We start from the raw sequence: 20,805 nt of genomic DNA, 5'->3' as shown, positions 1-20,805 counted from the left end.
AGCTGAAACTTCACATGTACACTTTTTAGACCCCCCAGATCTGAAAATCAAAAAATCTCTCTTCTTTTTTTTTTTTTTTAATTTTTCAATAATTGGCTTTTTTATCAAAAATGACAATTTTTAAGAACTTTTTTTGTGTGATTTTGTGTCTGGGGGGTCTAAAAGGTGTACCTGTGAAGTTTCAGCTCTGTAGCATGTCCAGAACCAGAAAAAAAGATCATATAGGTGTTAAAGTTAAAGGAGGCTCCCGAACCACATCCCTGTTCTACTGAAAAATTATCTTTTTTTTTTCATGGTTCTGGACATTCTACAGAGCTGAAACTTCACATGCACACCTTTTAGACCCCACAGATACTAAATCCAAAGTAAAAATGAAAAAATCTCTTTTTTTTTTTTTTTTTTAATTTTGCAATAATTGGCTTTTTTTATCAAAAATGACAATTTTTAAGAACTTTTTTTTGTGTGATTAATAGTTAATGGGGCATGACCCAGAACCCTAGGCACTTTTTAGGGGCATTTATATGGTTTTGGGGCTTCAAAATGGTGTTTTTTGATTACCGAAGTTCGGGTCCCATTGATTTCAATGGGGTTCTGAAATCCGGGCCGAACTTTCGGGAAGTTCGGATGTTCTGGCCGAACCGAACTTTTCAAAAGTTCGATCATCCTTAGCCATTATTTCTACTATTTACCCATCGAGTATGGGCACAGTCTTTAATCACTTGTTAAAGGACACTTTCTGGTTGATTTACTAAAACTGGAGAGTGCAAAATCTGGTGCAGCTGTGCATGGTTGCCAGTTAGCCTCAAACTTCAGCTTGTTCATTTAAGCTTTGACAAAAAAATATGAAAGCTGATTGGTTTCTTCGCAAAGCTCACCAGATTTTATACTCTCCAGTTTTAGTAAATCAACTCTTTTGTCAACAGGACACACACCAGCTTTTACTTAAAAGAACAATGCATTATAGTGTATTTATCTCACTGTAAAATGTCCCCAAAATATTGTGGTGAGTAGGTGCATAGTCAAAAAAATGAAAAAAGAGCCCCCAAGTCTAACTGAAGTAACAAAATATATAAAAATGTGCAATTAAAAAAGCACTCCCCAAAAGAAAAATAAAGTGGGTACTGCAGCCAAACAGCCATAGAAGTTGTTGCCGACATGCACAAAAATGTATATCTTCCTGGAAAGGCACTCTGTGATATATCCCAAATTTGCTACAGGAGTGTGAAAATCACAGTAGGGGCAATTCAATATTGGCAGTGTGACACATTTTTGTTGTTTTTAATGGAAGTGTTACGCCAAATGCATAAAAAACAGTTTCATATCTGGTTCCAATGCAGCAATTTAGCTAGTTCATAAATGCACTTTGCAACACTTTTCTAATATCTTTCCAATGGCTTTGACAAATTCTTTAGGAAGTACAACCATTTTAGAATTAAGGATACTGAAGGTATTTAAGACTAATTCTCTGCTGGTGTAGAGAGACAGTTTTCCTGAGCTGTCCATGCCCCAACCTGAGCAGAACAGAATCAGGAAGTCAGGGAAAATATCCCATATGGAGTAAATAGTTATGTGCAGTAAAACACTTAATTGAAGGTACCAAGTCTGGCATTGAGTGTGATTCATTCCAAGCAATAACATTTGTTTTAACATGGGAAACAGTGGCGGAACGAACAGGCTTGCAGCAGTCGCACTTGCGACTGGACCCTGGCATTCCGCCACTGTGGGGGGCCCCAAGACCGCAGGAAGACTTCACACAGACAGACCGGCACCCTACAGAGCTACAGGAACTTATTGCAGAGGAGTGTTTTTAGAGTGCTGACAGCTTGCATCCCACGGGGATCAGCTACTTCAAACAGGTGACCTGGCATCTGGGAGAATCTCAAGCAGCACTTTGGATGGTCCAGTAATATCCCTGGTGGGGGTGAAGACATGGAGAGCTCCGCACAGGTTGGCATCTGCAGAGCTCACTCTGCTTGTGTGTTGGCTCTCTGTCTAGCAGCAAACACTGATCTGCAGTGAGCTCATCCTGTCCTGGATGCACAAAATGCATCATCTTCTATTTTTTAGGCACACAAAAAAATGAAGTTTCTATTAATTAAAATTCAGACCTGATTCGGTGAACAATGACCCACAAGACCCCCTGCTGTAAGCCGCGGCCGCAGCATGTGTGAACCCAGCCTCAATTGGGACTTATATATAGTTGCCCCAGTTGCTATTCTAACAGAGGTATTAGTGCATTGCCTTTATGTATTGTTTTACTGGGTATTTTCCATGCAGGCTGGTTTAGCAGGGACTGTGTTGGTAGGTCACTAGGTGTCTCTTTGGGGGGGTTGACAGGGAGCTAGGAGGGTTCTTTTGGGTCTGACCAGGGTTAGTATTTCATTTATTTTCCATTTTTTCCTTGTGGTTTTCTATTTTGATCATATCTATTATTGTTGGGTATATTTATTGTTTTTTGCTAATAAACTTTTTTACGTTTCTAATACAGGGTAGGCTAAGTTGGTGTCTCCCTGTCCGCATTTTCTTATTTGTTGTTGTGAACTGTAATAAAGGGTCCGGCAACGAGAGTAAAGGGCCCTAGGACCGATGAAAAGGGCCAGAGGATGGGGAGGCCCTTCATGGTTTCTTGCATGACTTGGGAGAAGGGCTCTCAATGGGGCAGCCTTGCTGTGCTGGCTTCTTAACTTCTGTAGTGCTGACATAGCAGCTTGGGGAGGCTTATTCTACTTTTTTGGCACTTTCTAGAAGTTTGAAATTGACATGTGATGTAAAGAGTTGACTGTGTGTGGTGTAAAGGGTTGATTGAGTTCAGAGCAATGATTTACCTTCCTGATAAATCTACTATCCCCCATCTTCCTTCTGCTGACTCCCTCAACATCAACATAAGTATGTATGCTTGGCTAACCCAAAGTGTACATATTTATATAGCAGTAATTTGCCTAAAAATAGTCACGTGGTACCTACACTTTGAAATATCCTCTGAAGTCTGTCCGTGGCTAAGCTTTGCAACCAACGTTATAGGTTTGAATGAATTAGCCAACGGAGTTTTGAATTCTACAGTTTGAATTCCAATTCCTCCTTTCTGAATGAGAATGAGTTGATATTAAGAACCAATCTATATAAATTGATTGGTGGCCACCAAAAACTACAATACATTACAAGTTGATGAATTGTTGTAATTTGCTAAATCAGTTTTTTATTTCTGTCACTGTTTGTTGGCTCCTACTCAATTCTTGAAACACATTGTGTAATACAATTTCTCAGGTGAAAATGTTTGCTATAAAATTTGCATTTGGGAATTGTGTTAGTAAACAGCTGCCACCATGTCTACACTGAAGTGAGTCAACAATTTTTATATATTGTTGGATGATTGACAAGAATGTTTGATTGATCTGTATAAACCAAACATTTACTGTGTTGTGGCCACCAGGAAGAAGAAGTCTGCAGGTGCTGCCCCATCATTGTTGGCAAAGACCAACCCACTGGGTGTCTCTGCAGGAAGCCAAAAAATTAGCCCTTATAAATCCACAGTGTGAAGGGGGGTAAGTAATGCTCAGGATTACACAGGTAGGTGATGCTTAAATTCTGCTTAAGATATTACAGTGATTTATTGAAAGTTTTAATTTAATCATTAGAACACTCTATTTTAATGGCATTGCCACTATAATGTAAATTCAAAATGCATCATCTTCTATTTTTTAGGCACACAAAAAAATGAAGTTTCTATTAATATGCACCGTGATCTTTTTGGCATCTAAAGCAAAAGCAGTTGACAATGAAGGTAGCTATTCTGTTTTGTCTACTACCCAAAGACAATCAATACACTGAAAATACAGAAGAGGTTTTCTGATGCCTAAAATGCTGAAAACCAACCAAACTTAAGTATAATTGTGCCCTGTGCTGATGAATTAAAGTGTGTATTTTTATAAAATTTAAATATTTCTGCTGTAAACGTAAAGGTAATCTTTTTCCCCAAACAGACATATGCTTGAGCATGTAGGAGTTAGTTAAAACTGGAATATTCTATTTTACAGAACAGAATTAGGCTGCCAATTTGCGGCATGATAGAACCAAACAATAACCAAACACTAATTTCAAGCATCTTTTTAAATGATTGTACTATTTTCCTGATGCTGATGGGGGAATTGGAGTGCCACGGTTAGTGGCAGGTTTCTGAAGGAAGTCATTCTTGGGGGGATATTTCAACAACTGTGGCTAGTGCTGCATTTGAATAATGCTGAATTCACTGGGGCTCAGCCATCTCAGATAAGTATCTGTAGTTTTTAGACACATAGCAGTTTTCAGCTTCCTGGCAGTAAACCTCCAGGAAAATCAGAGATGTATAGTGAATATTGGGAGCCAAAACTTGTTGATCAATTAAATATGAGCCTTAAAACGCAGAATGTATTTCTTTATTATTTCAGTCTTCTCAGCAAGTGACAGATATCTTAATATTTTTTTTTCAGATATGACATTTTAGATTATTCATGGACATTTCAGTGTTTGGCATATGCTGGAGCATTATACCACCTGTTAGTTTCTTAAATCTCTTGAAATCTAGGAACACATCTCCCAATAGCTATTCTTTATAAACTGTGGTCTAGATAATGAAAATAAAACATCCTTGACAATTATTTAATATTATATTTTTCTTAACTTACCTATTGTTATTCAATGTAGCTATTGCTTTTTTTCAGGTGAGCTGAAAGAGCTTGATGACAATGTACTTCGAGACAGTGTGATAAGAGCAAAGCGCCTAGTCGATACGGCTTATGCTGAAACTCGTAAAAAGTAAGATATGCTAGGGATGTTGAAATGCAACTTACATCTTGTTTAACTGGATGTAAAGGCAAAAATCCCGTCAAGTAATCATCACGATAGCAAATGCTGTTTATGTATGAATTTTTTTGATGTTTTGAGGTACGGAGCAGATGGTTAGAATCACATGGGTGGTGACACTAGTTTATACCAATCAACTACAATTTGAACTGATTGTTTTAAACCGACAAAGATAGACTATGATTTGTTACTGTGTTCTGATCTCCTGTTGTAAATAAATGTGCACTAAAGATTCAGACAGAATATCTCAGGCAGGATCAGACATACTATCAGTGCATTCTATACTGCTGTCCAAAGACAGTGGGAGGAACCTAGAGCATGCATCAACTGACATACATACATATGGGGATGAGAGAGATGGCTGAGTAGGAGGTGTGCTTTTTCTTCTAGAGCTAATAACTTGGCATTGCTGTAGAGGGATCCATTCCTAACTTGGATGCTTAGAAGGAAGTGGGCTCTTTTTTTTCATGGTTGATAACTAGGTATCGCTGTAATGAGATCAGTTCCTTATTTGAATGCCTAGGATCAAGAGAACCTCTGGTCTAGAGAATTTTTTTTATAAGTGAATGCCAGAGCTGCGTAGATTTAGTAATAGGGAACTATGCGCAATGCAACAGTGTGTTCTCCTTCCTTATTACATGGTCAGTGACAGTGACCTGCAAAGCAAGCTTTCAGAGGAGCAAAATCACTTTTGACTTGTTCTTAAACATACCAATGAGCATATAATAATTGGAAAGTCTTGTTGTACTGCAAGTTATGCTTCACCTATACTTTGCTAATGGGTCCTTTGAGGGTTTATGTGAAAGCCTGCTGGTGTGTGTTAGCACCTTGTCTACCCTTTACCTTCTAATAAGCACACTGGTCTATTTAAACCAAACACCTCACATAATGTGTGTCTGTCCTCTTTGAGACTCATGCTGTTTTTCTGTACTCCTTCAATCCCCAGTAGAAAAGTCTAAAGCTGGCCACACAAACGAGGTGAATGGAGGAATCCTCCTCGCTGGGACAATGTATTCTGACAGTGGCAATACTGCTGTCAGAATATACTGATCAGCAGCTGCAACCAAATGAATAAAAGTTTTTAAACTTGTTCATTTGATAGATGTCAATCTAAGGATCAACTTCTGTCAAACAGGGAGGATGGCCACACACTGGTTTACATTCAGCCGGTCTCTGCTGAACCAAAAAAATGTTCATCCATTTATGGCCATCCTAATGCTACTCATGCACATAATAATAAGTTAATTATCAATTATAGATTCTATCATTGCATCAGAATGATTCAGCCCTTTGCGGTAAAAATGGTCTTTGTAGATCAAAAAGACCATCTACTACAATTGAATTTTTGAAAGATACAATTATTTCACTAAAGCGTTAAAAGCTATCATATTATTACACATAAAATTGCCATTAAAAAACTGATGATTTGACAGGGTCATCTTGTCCAGAGATTGGCATAAACTCTCATCCTCCAATTCCGTTAGGATCAAGCAATGAGCTGGCTACATCTGGGTCAGCTTTTGGTCACATGACCAGCCTGGTGGAAGCCTGGAGTAGGGGTTTCTTCGGGGTGGATGTAGAAGGAAGAGTAAAAATTGCAAACAATAGTTATTTTTCTGCATTTTTTATTTGGTTAGTTTGCATGCAAATAGAAAACCCTCCAACTGTCCAAAATTATAAAGAGGGATACTCTTTAAAACACATTGGGTTTGATTTACTAAAGGCTCCTAGGCTGTTTACTTTGCAAGGTAAGTTGCACTTTGGAAGAGAATTTGTCACAGAACTTAGTGAATGTGGCGAAATTCCACTGTGCAAAGAATACCCGGGTCTGTGAAAGGAGATCAAACATGCACATGATTGGATGAAGCTCTGGGAAAAATTCCCCTGCAAAATGTGACTTTACTTGCAAAGACAACAGCCTTTTTACCTTTAACAAAACAACCCTATTATGTAGGCAAAAGACTCATCTCTGCAATGGCCCCGGTTACATAGACCACAAATATCTAATATTCAGAAAATAATTGACTTTTTTACCTCTATTTTTCCTTTATATTCGCTTTTCTAAAAATATAAAGTATTAATACAGAGGTTGGATAAAACGTTTAGTGCAGAATAAGACTTTTGGTAAGGTAAAATGTAGATTTAGTATACTATGTACACATTAAGCCATTGGTCTTATGAGGAACAGTCCCTCCAAATGAAGGAAAGTTGGGAGCTATGCAAAGGCGTTTGGCAGTGCTCTTCAAAATAGTGATTGACCGATATCGTTTTTTTATTGCCAATACTGATATTTTGGTCATTGCATATCGGTATTGACCGATATAGGCCGATATTTTGGTACATTAAAAAAAAATATATATTTATTTATTTATTTTTTACAGGTACTCTTGTGGAGGGATCTGGGGGGTCTAAAAGACCCCAAACCCCTCCTCTGCACTTAAAAGCATTCAAAACGCCAAGTTTGGCTGTTTTGAATACTGTAATTATTTTGAATTTTGCGCTGAGTACCCGGAAGTGATGTCATGACATCACTTCCAGGTTTTTACATGGAGACCCGATCAGAGCCGAATGCGGCTTTGATTGGGTCTTCTCTTCGGCGGCCGTGCAGGCTGGTTGCCCAGTGAGCCGCGGAAGGCAGTGAAAGGGGGGGACATCCCCTCCCGCTCCTTGTAATGACAGCCGAGCGGCTTCTCAGCCGCATCAGTTGTCATTACAAGACAGCCGACCGTCGGCTATGGATGCCAGTACCAGGGTGATGCCTCTAGCTGCAGGCATCACTCCGGTACAGGACTTTCCTGAAATATCAGCAATATCGGTAACCTCAGGGGCCGATTGCGATATATCGGGGAAAGTGCATATCGGCCCTCGATATATCGGCTTTGCCGATAATCGGTCAATCCCTACTTAAAAATACTGTATATGTAAACCCCATGCCTAAAATCTATATATATGTTTTAAAATTTTAAAGAATATGTAAATTCAACATTTCATATTCCTGATATGTGCCTGCTGTGCATGTACATGAAAAAGTGTCCTGTTCTCTTTGTATTGCTTCCTTTGTGTAAAATACCTGGTGTTCATACCTGGTGTTCCTGCTAGTCCTGCTTTTTTATTAAAAACTGACCACACTAGGTAGGAGAGCACAGTGTGGTCAGTTTTCTAGTTGTGCTGGGAGCTAATCCAATGATCAGACTTGCCCCTTTGAATAGCATTAGCCATTTACTGGGAAGAGTGTGCTGCTGTTTCTCCACCCCCAGCTCCTGCTGCAGCTGAGAACAGGGAGGGAATGTGATCATTTATAAAAAACAGAAAACAGGTTTTTATAATGGTTTTTTATATTTATAAAAGGGATACTCAACTGGTGGCCCGTAACCTCCTGCTCTGGGTTGGTGGGTCGGCAAGCCTAGATCTCCAGTTGCTGACCTGCCATTCTACAGCATCAGAGTGGATGGAGGAAGCATATGGCTGCGGAGAGAGCAGGAGCTGCATAAGCCACTTCTTCCTTTGCAATGCCTGCTCCTGTCCCAGACAAAGTGCATTTGATATCACTTCTCCTGGGACAGGAACCTTTCTTACAGCCAGAGATGGCAGCAGAAACAAAACTGAAAAATAAAAGGTTAGTTTATTAAACATCATCATTTTGCAATGGGCATATACAGAATGAGACTTTAAAAAAAAAAATCATCAGAGCCAGCTCTGAGGAAGAGGGTTCTCCCTTGAAAAATGTCAGCCCCATCACCACGTATGCTTTCCAGTCCTCCTGCTTTACCAAAAAGCATCTTTGTCTTGGAGGTCTTCTGATCGCAAAAGGAACTTTCTATTTTATGCTTCATTTCAGCATATGCTTGTGAGTATAATGTATGGCATGTTTTTCATTTTCCAATAAATATCTTGTGATATCGCACTGGGTCAGTGCGCCCTTCTCTTGTTTTCTATGTTTTCAGTCTATATGGATAACCATCGTCCTGAGAGGGTAGCAAGATTCTAAGTGCCAGCAATATAGCCGTCCCTTGAACACAGCACTTGAGCGCAGGAGAGTTTACTTGCATAAAGAACGTGGTCAGAGGTCCGGGGGCGCTGGTGGCTCCCAAAGCTTCCTGGAGAACTTGGAGACACTCGGAGACAATAGGGAACTGTTGATGTCAATTCCAGGCAGGGCTGCTGATAAGCCAATACAACTGGTCCTGTTGTACTGGGCCCAGACCTTATCAGCTAAACAGGGGGGCCCAGGGCAACTTTATTGTTCATTTCTGCCCAAATTAATAAATTGATATTACTAGACCACACCTCCACCTGTACTTTCTTACCAGGACTTAAATTACATTTACCTGGGCCCCATCACATCAACAGAGGGGCCCAGGAGGTGGGAGCAGTGGAGGGGCTTTTTTTTTTTCTTTTAAATGTCGGGGCATAGGTGGATAAGGTCAGTGCCACTGTTCTGCTGCACCTTGGGGATGGAGGCGGGTTTGGGAGGGGGGCCTCGTCAGGAAAACTGTATGGGGCCCCATGATTTTTAACAGCAGCCCTGCTTCCAGGTGCTCCGAAGGGTAGCTACGCCTGCCCCACCTGGCTGGGAGTGTCTCTGAGTGTCTTGGGGTTCTCCAGAAAGCGCTGGGAGCCACCAGCACCCCCAGACTTCTGGCCATGTATACACCAGCGGCTTTATGTAGGTGAGCACCAGGCTCCTTAACGCTGGATATTTTTATTAACATTGTGAGTGTCATTCCACTTTTTTTTACATTAAAACTGTGATCATACTACTCAACACTACTCGTATAGCAAGACATCACTCATAGATCAGGTAAAATTAAAAAAAAAAAAAGAGTTTGATCGTCTTCCAAAACACTTGCAGGCCAAGTTACTCGCAATCCCAGGTTTTACTCTGCATAAAACAAAAAAAAAAAAGAACACCATCCTCCTGTAATATATGGTAGAACTGCTACATTATTTAGTGCACCTTGCTGAATAACATGTTTTCTGTCTTTTCAGCCTAAAGCTACGAGTAAGGAGAGAGGCTGCGAGTCCTGCTGATATTATGGCATTTTTCAAACAACCCGTAGCCCTAAGCAGAAACGCCATAAGAGCTGCTGATTACATGGATGTCACCCTCCAACTTATTGCTGAGAAAATTAAATACATCTACCCAGTGCCCTTCAATATTTCAGGTATCACATTCAAATAACTATATCAGAACTGCCCTCTAGTGGCTGAATGCTAGAAATATTATACTTTTTAAAATAAAAACCACAAACTACGGTATATTCTGCATTATCCCACTTTAGAGAATATATTTCATACATGGCTATAACTTCTACTTTCAGTTAACCTCTTCAGCCTCGGAAGGTTTTACCCCCTTAACGACCAGGCCATTTTTTGCGATATGGAACTGCGTTGCTTTAACTGACAATTGCGCGGACGTGCGATGCTGTACCTGAATAAAATTTATGTTTTTTTTTTCCCACAAATAGATCTTTCTTTAGGTGGTAGTTGTTCACCTCTGCGGTTTTTATCCTAGGCGCTATAAACAAAACAAAAAAATAAATAAATTTTGAATAAAAACCCAGTATTTTTTACTTTCTGCTATAAAATAAAAATAAAATAATAATTTTAAAATAAAACTAAAATGTTTTCATCAATTCAGGCCAATATGTATTCTGCTACATATTTTTTGGGGAAAAAATCCTAATAAGTGTATATTGATTGGTTTGCGCAAAAGTTATAGCGTCTACAACCTATGGGATACATTTATGGACTTTTTTCTTCTAGTAATGGCGGTGATCAGCAATTTTAAGTGGGACTGTGACATTGCGGCGGACAAATGTGACACGGGGTGATACTTTTTGGGGACCAGTGACACCATTACAGTGATCAGTTCTAAAAAAAAAATGCACTGTTACTGTATAAATGACACTGGCATTGAAGGGGTTAACACCAGGGGCAATCAAAGGGGTTAAGTGTGCTCCTAGGGAGTGCTTTATAACTGTACATACAGTTTTTTGGTGCAAAGCACCCGTGACCTGCGCTCGGAGTGGTGTAAACTTTAGTCCACCTTATTGAGGTATTAAGAGTATTTCTGTAGCTGTGGACATGACAACCCAGGAAAAATGCTACGGCCTTGCTGCCCCTTACACGACCAGGGAAGTCTGGAAACACTGTAACAACAAACATACACAAGAGCTAGAGGCTCTGAGGAAGAGGCTAGGCCTCAAAACGCGTTAGCCTTCAAGAATCTAAGGGACTACTCATACTCGGATACCTTTACTGAGGACTGCGTTCCTTTTGTGACATGCTTTTAACAAGAACTCGTTTGTGAGTATTTTTATTCCTTATTTTTTAAATAAACCATCCAAATAATAATGCACTAGGCCGATGTGCCCTTGTGTTTGTTTTTTGTTACAGTGCTTTACAACTGTAGGGGGAGTGGGTGCAATAGAGGAAAAGAGAGATTTGTGTTTCAGCTTAGCTGAAACACAAGATCTCTCTTTTCCTCCCTGACAGAACAGCGGTCTGCCCTGTTTACATAAGCAGACCACTGTTCTGTCATTGGCTCTCGCTGTGTCCAATTGTGCACAAAATCACGTGCATGTACGTGATTTTGCGCAGCTGGGCCGCCCAGCCGCAGTATATCTGCGGCAGGCGGTCCAGAATTGGTTAATTTGCTAATTGAGTGATAATAATTTGATGGGGTTTTTTTTTTTTTTTCAATAGCTCAGGTTCAGATTGCCAATAGGAACTGGAATAAATACTTCCTTTTTTCTCCCCCCAGTCAAAGCGGGATATTCAGACAATTATAAATGAAATCAGTTGATGTCACCTAATAAAACTAGGATCTTTCCTGTAATAATCACCTTTACTGTTCCCAGGTGAAGAATAGCAGTACTGTAGAGTTGCCGGTATCTATCAGGGAGATCTGGACTCTAGTACACTTTATTTAGTGCTGTATTCCTGGGCAGTAGTGTGTATAGTTGGTAAACTAGACATTCTCTAAACCAGTGTTTCTCAACCTTTTTTCAGTCAAGGCACCCTTGATAGACAGTCTTGAGGCACCCTTTAAAAATTATGGACAGTCTTGAGGCACCCCATTCTAAAATTTAAAAATGATCCTAACAGTTTTGTACAACGAAGAAACATCCACATGAGTAGGACACCCAACGTTAAAGGGGATTTATTCATCCAAAGCAAATACACTTTTGTAAACTGGTACTGACTAGTATTACAATGTTTCTCTTCTCCCTCAGTTTTTCTCCATAACTCAGCTAAGGTGCCCTCAAGGCTGATGGAAAGGGGCAGGGGAGGGTCAAACAAGGATGCTATGTGGGTGACTGACATCCTCCTTATCAACTGGTGACGCCATTGGTCATTAGGATGCCGGCAGCTAGAAAGTTGTAATATTGCACAATGAAAACCTGTGGCTTTGTGTACCTAAAAGGCAGGCTTTATCCACACGCCAGCTTGTATACAATTTTTGGGCAATTTGTAGGCATTTTGCCAAGGCACCCTTGAAGAAACCTCAAGGCACCTCAGGGTGCCTGGGCACCCTGGTTGAAAAAGACTGCTCTAAACCCACAGGCACTTCGATTTTCTGGGCAGACATCTTTATAAAATATTTCCATCTTTTCTAGCTCCATTTAACCCTAGAACACCCCAAAAGGAAGAGCCGTACCACAGATATGAACTTCTTTAGGGCCTCTGATGTTTCTTGCCCCATTGAGGTCAAATACAGATTAGAAGGAGGTCAACTAAAAGCTAAAGGCACTAATCTATGAATGCAGATTGAATACAGCGGAAAGCAGGCTGCCCATGAACAAAAGTCTTTCTAGTGTCTGGATGGGATGATTTTTATTACCTATCTACAAATATTTCTCCATTGACACTGTAAAGCCCTGGTGTCCAACATGTCTATGTGCGTCCACACATACCCAGCCAACACCACATTTGAGAGACACTCTATAACAGCAAGTGACTGAACAAGGACTTTCATGACATGATCACCGGTTATTATTTTTGGGAAAGCTGAAGGTTTTAAAGGCTTAAAACAACTTTTGAAATGATAATAATAATTATAATTATAATAATGTAATTGTTATTGTCCATACAATTCTTTAAAAAAAAAAAAAAAACTGGTTTATACTTACCTTCTCTGTGCAATAGAATTGCACAGAATGGACCCGAATTTCTTCTTTTTAGGCCCCCCTGCTGGCGCTTCTGGCTCCTCCTCTCTGGCAAGTGCCCCCTTAGGAAGCTTCCCTTGGGGACACTCATGCGGGCTTACTCCTGAGCCACGCTGACTACATCTATAGACACAGACAGTGTGGCTCGGCCCTTCCCCTGCTCCCCCATCACTGGCTGTGATTGACAACCATTGGCTCCAGCAGCCTTAGCAAAGCCTGTGAGACCAGGAAGTGAGGGGAGAGAACTGTTACAGATGGGCACAGCTCTTTTGAGGGGGCTCAGGTAAGTAGGTAAGTATAAGGGGGTTGGGGGGAGGTACTACTACATAAACATTTTTTACCTTAATGCAAAGAATGCATTAAGGTAAAAAAATGTTTAGGCTTTATTACCACTTTAAATGTTATATGAGATTTTAGCAATGGGTTTCGATCTATTTGAAGGAAATCTATGAACACATTTAACCGCCCTAGCGGTATCCCCGAGCGTGACTCGGGGTAGGAATTTTCTGCTATTAGCGGTATCCCAGAGTCACGCTCGGGGTGAATGGCAGAGCTATGCAGACAGCGCAGCGGAGCTTCTCTTACCTTATCCTGGCGATCCAGCGATAAGCTCTCATTGCTGTGACCGCCAGTGAGATCTCCGCCGCTCGTCTGTCGGTAGGAGGACTTCCTAGTTCCGTTCCCTGCAGCAGCAATGCTGCATGGGAGCGGAACTAGGGAGGGAAATTCAAAAAAAAAAAAACGTTGCACAAAACACATAACACATTTTATATTATATATATGCATATATATATATATATACATATATATATATATATATATATATATATATATATACATATACATATATATATATACAAATATATATATATATATATATATATATATATCTATATATATATATATATATGTATATATATATATATATGTATATATATATATATATATATATATATATATATATATACCTATATACACACACACACACATATATATATATATATATATAAAATTATATTATTGATTCGATTATAATTCATGCACACACATATATATATATATATCTATATACACACATATATATATATCTATATACACACACATATATATATATATATATATATATATATATATATATATATATACACACATATATATATAATATATAATGCATGAATTATAATCTATTCAATAATATAATTTTATTATATATATTATATATTAAATAATAAAATAATATTATTGATTAGATTATAATTCACTTGTTTGTGTTTCAAATTTATCACATCTGGGATGTCTACTAGAGTCTTGTTTTGGTCAGGTTTAAGTCAGTAATTACTAAGAATTGCAGGCCTATAATACATAACGCCAAATTTCCATGAAAAGAATTGTACCGCTTTTGGAACAGAATTCCTGACAGAATCATACCGCCAGGGAGGTTAAAAGAGAACTTAGAGCTCCATCTGCTGGCTGTAAATGTGAATATATAATATTTGTATGCAATATTTCATAATCTCCTGATTTACATATTTTGTCCTGGGTCACCATGTTAGATGGTGTTAAAAAGGTGATCTGATCTCACATGCTGCTTACCTTTTGTGGTCCAGTCATGCAATGCCTTGATAGCCAAATAAATAACAATTTCAGAAGTTGTCAACAAACAAGTGTACGAATGAAAACTCCTTTGTTGGTTTCTTGGTTGAAGCTGTACTGTGATAATCAGCAGTATTACCAGTTCAAATGTTTCTTTGTTCCCCATAAAACATATGTAGACACAAGGTTCTTTATTTGCCAAATTTTACCAACCATAAACATTTATACCTCCCAACTTTTTGAGATTGGAACGAGGGACAGCTATTAACAAAAAATATATAGGCATAGGACACCTCCCCTTAACCACTTCAGCTCCGGAAGGTTTTACCCCCTTAACCACTTAAGCCCCGGAGGTATTTTGCGATTCGGCACTGCGTGACTTTAACGGACAATTGCGCGGTCGTGCGACGCTGTACCTAAACGAATTTGGCGTCCTTTTTTTCCCACAAACAGAGCTTTCTTTTGGCGGTATTTGATCACCTGTGCGATTTTTTGATCACGCGCTATAAATAAAAAAAGAGCGTCAATTTTGCAAAAATAGCAATATTTTTCCCTTTTTTCTATATGAAATTCCCCCCAAAAAAAATGTAAAAATCAAAATTTTTTAACATTTTCGGCCAATTTGTTTTATGCTACCTATGTTTGGTAAAAAAAATCGCAAAAAGCGTATTTTGATTGGTTTGCGCAAAAGTTATTGCGTTTACTGACTAAGGGAAAGATTTTTGTCATTTTTGTTTTTTTTTTTTAACGCGTAATGGCGGCGATCTGCGATTTTTTTGCGGTACTGCGACATTGGGGCGGACAGATCGGACCCTTGACTGACATTTTTGACACTTTTGGGGTTACCAGTGACATTTCTACAGTAATCAGTGCTATATATATGCACTGTTACTGTAAAAATACACTGGTAGTGAAGGGGTTAACTTTATTTGAGAGGGAGGGGCTGTGTGTGTCCCTAGGGGCGTGATTCTTACTGTGATTGGCTGTGGCTTCAGCTGTATGCAGAGTGATCAACGGATCTACATAGTAGATCCATATGATCAGCTCTCATACAGAGGGGAGAATGACAGGCAGCTTGTTTACACAAGCTGCCTGACTTTCTCCCTCTCCCCCGCCGATCGCAGAGTGGCCGGCAGACATCGGGTCCGCCGGTCACACGCGCGGGGGGGGTCCGTGACCACGCGGGAGCGGGAGCGCGCCTCCGGCGGCGCGCGCTCGCTCCCTAGACCCTCACAAGCTAGTGACGTAGCCCTACGTCACTTTGCCTGTGAGGGGCTGACCGCCGACGTAGATTGGCGTGCGGCGGTCGGCAAGTGGTTAATGACCAGGCCATTTTTTGTGATTCGGCACTACATTGCTTTAACTGACAATTGAACAGTCATGCAAGATGCAATGCTTTTTTTTTTTAACAGTCACAGTTTACTACCACTTTAACCCCCATTTAACTTTCTTCTGTAAATTCTTTTTTTTTTTTGTCTCACACAAGATTTGTTGTAATTAGCAGTGTTGGCATTAAATCACCTGGGAATGAGTAATAAGATAATATTTTTTCACATTTAAATATGTCTTTATTAGAAGTCCAAGAAGCAATGACAAATATACAGTATGTGAATTAGTGGAATAATGACAATGAGATAAAAATAAATCAACTTTAGGAAATACTTAGGATGCAAAGCATTGATATTTTCATGGCTGTTGATTGTTAAGAGGGGTACCATACACGCGTCATTGTAGGTGTGTTAGTTCTTTTCAAGGCAATGTATAATGATATATTTTTATGACAACTGTACATGTTTTCTTGAATTAATGTATAAAATGGAAATCACATGTAGTGCGGTGACAACCTTCCCAGACATACTATAGACAGCTAAAAGACCTTTTGGAGATCAAAACCAGCATCACATAATTGAAACCTGAGATATTTATATTTTACTCTTTAATTGATTTATGTCTTGATTGGTGCTTTCCTCCAATCTTCAGTGTTACACTATGGGAATACATGGCAGTTAATATATTTCTGTTAATTTCTAGATGTGCTGACTGCTGAGCAGAAGGGAATTCTTAGTGAACTTACAGGATGTGCATACCAATTTCTACCTAAGGTTTGCTTTGACTCTCTCTACCGCACTATCAATGGGGAGTGTAATAATAGGTAAGAGTCCCATGTTATATGCTGCACTCATTCCCAGGGTATTCTACCTGTTGTACAAAGGGATCATCTTAAGGCCCATTTCACACTGTAGAATCTGCCGATCCCCCACTGAGCAGGCGGATGGCAGCTCTGTCTCCGCGCCATGTGCGGAGACAGAGCTGTCAGGTCCCCGCTGTTCTCTATGGGGGAATCGGATGAGAACAGACCATCTGTCCGTTCTCATCTGATCCCATCCGATCCGATCCGCCAGACTGATGGAAAATAGGGTTTCCATCCATCCAGATTTGACGGATCGGATGTCAGCGGACATGTCTCCGCTGACATCCAATGCCCCATAGAGATGCATGGGGCATCCGTTCAGATCTGCCAAAAAAACAGACAGGTGGATGTGAAAGGGGTGAAAGGGGCCTAAAGCACAACTTTCCTAGAAGCTCTGCCAACTTTTATTGCTTCTCCTCACTTCTGTCATGTGATGGGTGGTAGACAGGACAGTAAAATAGTGGAAATCTCTGTAACAGTGACTTTGAGAGATTGGGGAAGGGGTAAAGGTTCTCTTAGGGGTTTTATTGCTGTCTTTGTTTCTTCTGGAAAAAGGAATGGTAAAAAGGGGCAAATCTGAACAACATTTAAAGCCCAAAATTACCTTTTGGCTCCCACTGCTGTCAATCAAAGTCAGTTAGCCAATCAGGAGAAAAAGGGGGCGGGGCCTGGTCACGGCTCCATGTCTGAATGGACACACAGAGCTGTGACTCCACTTGGGTGCCCCCATAGCAAGCTGCTTGCTGTGGGGTCACTCAACAGGAGGGAGGCCAGGAGCGCAGAAGAGGGACCAAAGAAGAGGAGGATCTGGGCCACTCAGTACAAAACCAACTGCACACTGCACAGAGCAGGTAAGTATAACATGTTTGTTATTTAAAAAAAAAAACACAAAAAAAAAAACAAGGCTTTACAATCATTTTTATTAGGCCATTAGATAAATGGCTTGCTTTGAATGTGTGTGTGTGTGTGTGTGTGTGTGTATAATATAAAGATTATTAAAAGAGAAGTATGGGAATCAATAAAATAAAGAAATCGTACTCACCTAGATGGCTGCAGCATGGATCTAAGTTGCATCTGTCTCCCACTGGCTCTGCCCAGAGAACTGAGCAATTAAACACTGCTCATTGCTCAGTTCTTCCCCTCTGCTTTAAACAGAGAGCCGTAACCATCAGTCACTGTCTCTCTGCTCTCCCCTCCAGCACTCACTGGAACACTGGGCTGTGGAGGGGGCAGGAGGGGCTGGCTCGGGTTCTCAGCTGATCACTGAGAGGCTGAGCCAGGTGCCGATCCAGGGATCTTGGTGGATCCTGACCATATGGTCGGGATCTTCCCAAGCTTGGATCGGCAGAGTGAGGTCAGCCAATGGCGGGCTTTAGCCTGCCTTTGGCTGAAAATGAGTCAAAGGAGTGCAGAACAAACTGCATTCCTCTGATCCACAGGAGTATAGCCAAACAAGATTTAACTACATCTCTCCTTTAACCAGAATGCTTACATTTAATACTTCATTAATGATTTTGGATGAAGTTCTACTTTACAAATGGTAATGGAATTAAAAAAATGCATAGTTTGCAGTTATCAGATGATAGATTAGAGTTAATTATATAGTTCAGAAAATGTAGGTCCTGCACAAGTTTGATTAATGTGCCAGAAACTTGGTTTGCAGTCTTGATAAATTGTGAGTTGACATTTGCTGTCTTTAATATCAAAGTGGCCATTGGTTTTTCCAAATGCTGATTTGGTTCTCATGTGCATTTTTTAGGAAGAACTCAATCCTTGGCGCCTCAAACACAGGTTATACACGCCTTCTTCCACCAGAGTATGAAGATGGTATTTCCCTTCCGAAAGGCTGGACAGAAAGCCGTGTTATCAATGGATTCCCTCTACCCAAGGTAATATTCGCTTTCCATGGAAAAAAAAATAAATGCTTTGTGTGTATGTGTACATAGTCATCCTAGTCAACTGGTCAGAGTCTGTACTATTAGGTATACAATTTACTAAACAGGATGTCTTTGGGTCCTTAGTTATACAGGCCTGACACCATATTTTATCTAAACCACTGCTCCAGTCTGCAGTATACTGTTATGCCACAGATAGATTCTGGTCACTATTAAAGCTGGCAGATCATTTGTTATTACAGTATAAAAGTACGTACATAAAAATATGCATTATCATGTCTGGTCATAAAACAAGAAGGATCCTTCTAAGATCTCTGCATCCCTTACTGAAATGCGTAAGCTAAGACATATGCTGGTAGCCCAGTGAGAGGGCTGTAAAAAGAGACAAAGATGTGGGAATACTTTAACTACTTTAGACCACTCTTCACCTAGGCATATGCAAATCAATCATGACAGACAGGAGTGGTGAAATAACTAGGTAGGTTCAGCTGACCTGTCCAGCGTTGCCGAGCTTACCATATCCCCCAGTGCACAATGTTACACAAGTGCAAGGAGATGTTCCTAGGAAAGTTTGGTGACTTTTTTTTTATACATAACCCTTAGTCTGGTATAAACTATAGGCATAGATGTGAAGGTACAGGTAAATTATAATACTGTTTTTAAAATTGTCTAAAATTCTACTTGAAGGACACCTAACAGACACAGCCACCTCACACTAAAAACAAACCATTGAAAAGTTATAACTTTTCAAGTTAATAAAAACCAGAGGCGTAACTAGAACCTTCAGGGCCCTGATGCAAGAAACCATGAAGGGCCCCCCAGACCCCTGGCCGAGGCCCTTACCTTCAAGCCCAGGGCTCTTCCCACTAATCCTGGGGCTCTTTACACTTGTTGCATGGCCTTTTATTATGGTCCCGCAGCAGGATTCTTTCACAAGTTCTGCAGTGGGCCCCCTTCCTGCAATCTTGTGGGCCCCCTTCCTGCAATCTTGGGGCCTCCCCACAGTGGTGCAATGCCAGGGTCCAGTCGCAAGTGTGACCTTTGCGATCCTGGAAGTTCACCCACTGGTTTGCTACCGGGCCCCCTGGAGCATGGGGCCCGGTAGCGATTGCAACCCCTGCAACCCCTGTAGTTACGCCCCTGATAAAAACACATGCAATAAATGGGAAAGGCAGATTCATGACTGGGGGAGAGTGGAGTTGATCCAAGCTCAGCAAGGCACATGAGCTCTAGATATTGTTAGCTATCTTTCCTACTACTGTTGCTGTGCTTGTATCTAAAAACTATACCCATACTTTCCCCAGGCACGTGAAGTATCAAATGAGATTGTCCGTTACAATAACAACAACACACTGAAGTTGGATGCAGACAGATCACTTATGTTCATGCAATGGGGACAGTTCTTAGATCATGACACCGATCTCTCTCCTGATACCCCAGCAAGATCAGCATTCTTTGAAGGAGTGGACTGCGAAACCAGCTGTGCCCAGGCACATCCCTGTTTTCCTCTGAAGGTAAGTGTAATGGACAAAAACTGGGACTGGAATGAGGTTTTCTAAGATATTTAGATATTGACAAATATGATTTTTTTTTTTAAGCTCATAATGTTCACATACTATCTTAAAAGAAACCACCATTCTGAAAATGAGCTCCTCTTCTCCATTCTCACTTTCTGCATCCTGGATTTTTCCTGAGCCTGTTCTTTTCTCTGGAGATTCTTTAGTACATGCCATGCAGCTTTCTCCAGCCCCTGAAAGTTTTAGCCTCTTTAGGCAAACATACAATCTGATTGAAGTCATTTTTTGGTCACTGACCTATCATAGCATTCTCATTTGACAAAGCATGCACTTTCACTTTATATTTAGCTTACTCACTTCCTATACTACATATGGGCAGCACACGCTTTCCTATGGTTTCTTGTTCTTGATACTTATAGGGCCAGTTCACACCAAAGCGTGGTGCAGGAAACCCACGTTCCATGTGCGTTTCCCTCGCCACATTCAAAATGCACTGTAGTTGCAATCTGCAGGGAATGTCAATATTAGGCTAATCATACTAAAAACGCAGCTCGCAAATGCAATGCGTTTTCCCACATTGGATCGCATGGTACAGAAGT

General features: G+C 40.4%; 1 protein-coding gene across 1 annotated transcript in view; it reads left to right on the top strand.

The window, feature by feature from the left end:
* The window catches only part of LOC309547991 (uncharacterized protein), a gene marked incomplete at its 3' end in the record, with an annotated part of 144,155 nt that overhangs the window by 103,058 nt on the left and 20,292 nt on the right, over window positions 1-20,805 (top strand). Inside the window, exons 15-20 of the mRNA XM_082247978.1 lie at window positions 3,703-3,781; window positions 4,698-4,791; window positions 9,829-10,004; window positions 16,635-16,755; window positions 18,554-18,683; window positions 19,994-20,203. Of these exons, the coding sequence (XP_082104104.1) occupies window positions 3,703-3,781; window positions 4,698-4,791; window positions 9,829-10,004; window positions 16,635-16,755; window positions 18,554-18,683; window positions 19,994-20,203 (810 nt within the window). The remainder of the gene's footprint in view (window positions 1-3,702; window positions 3,782-4,697; window positions 4,792-9,828; window positions 10,005-16,634; window positions 16,756-18,553; window positions 18,684-19,993; window positions 20,204-20,805) is intronic.

Source organism: Pelophylax lessonae (genome assembly GCF_965119305.1).
Source record: "Pelophylax lessonae genome assembly, chromosome: 2".
Lineage (NCBI taxonomy): Eukaryota > Metazoa > Chordata > Amphibia > Anura > Ranidae > Pelophylax > Pelophylax lessonae.
The sequence above is the reverse complement of the archived record's forward strand: the minus strand, read 5'-3'. Positions and strand labels throughout refer to the sequence as shown.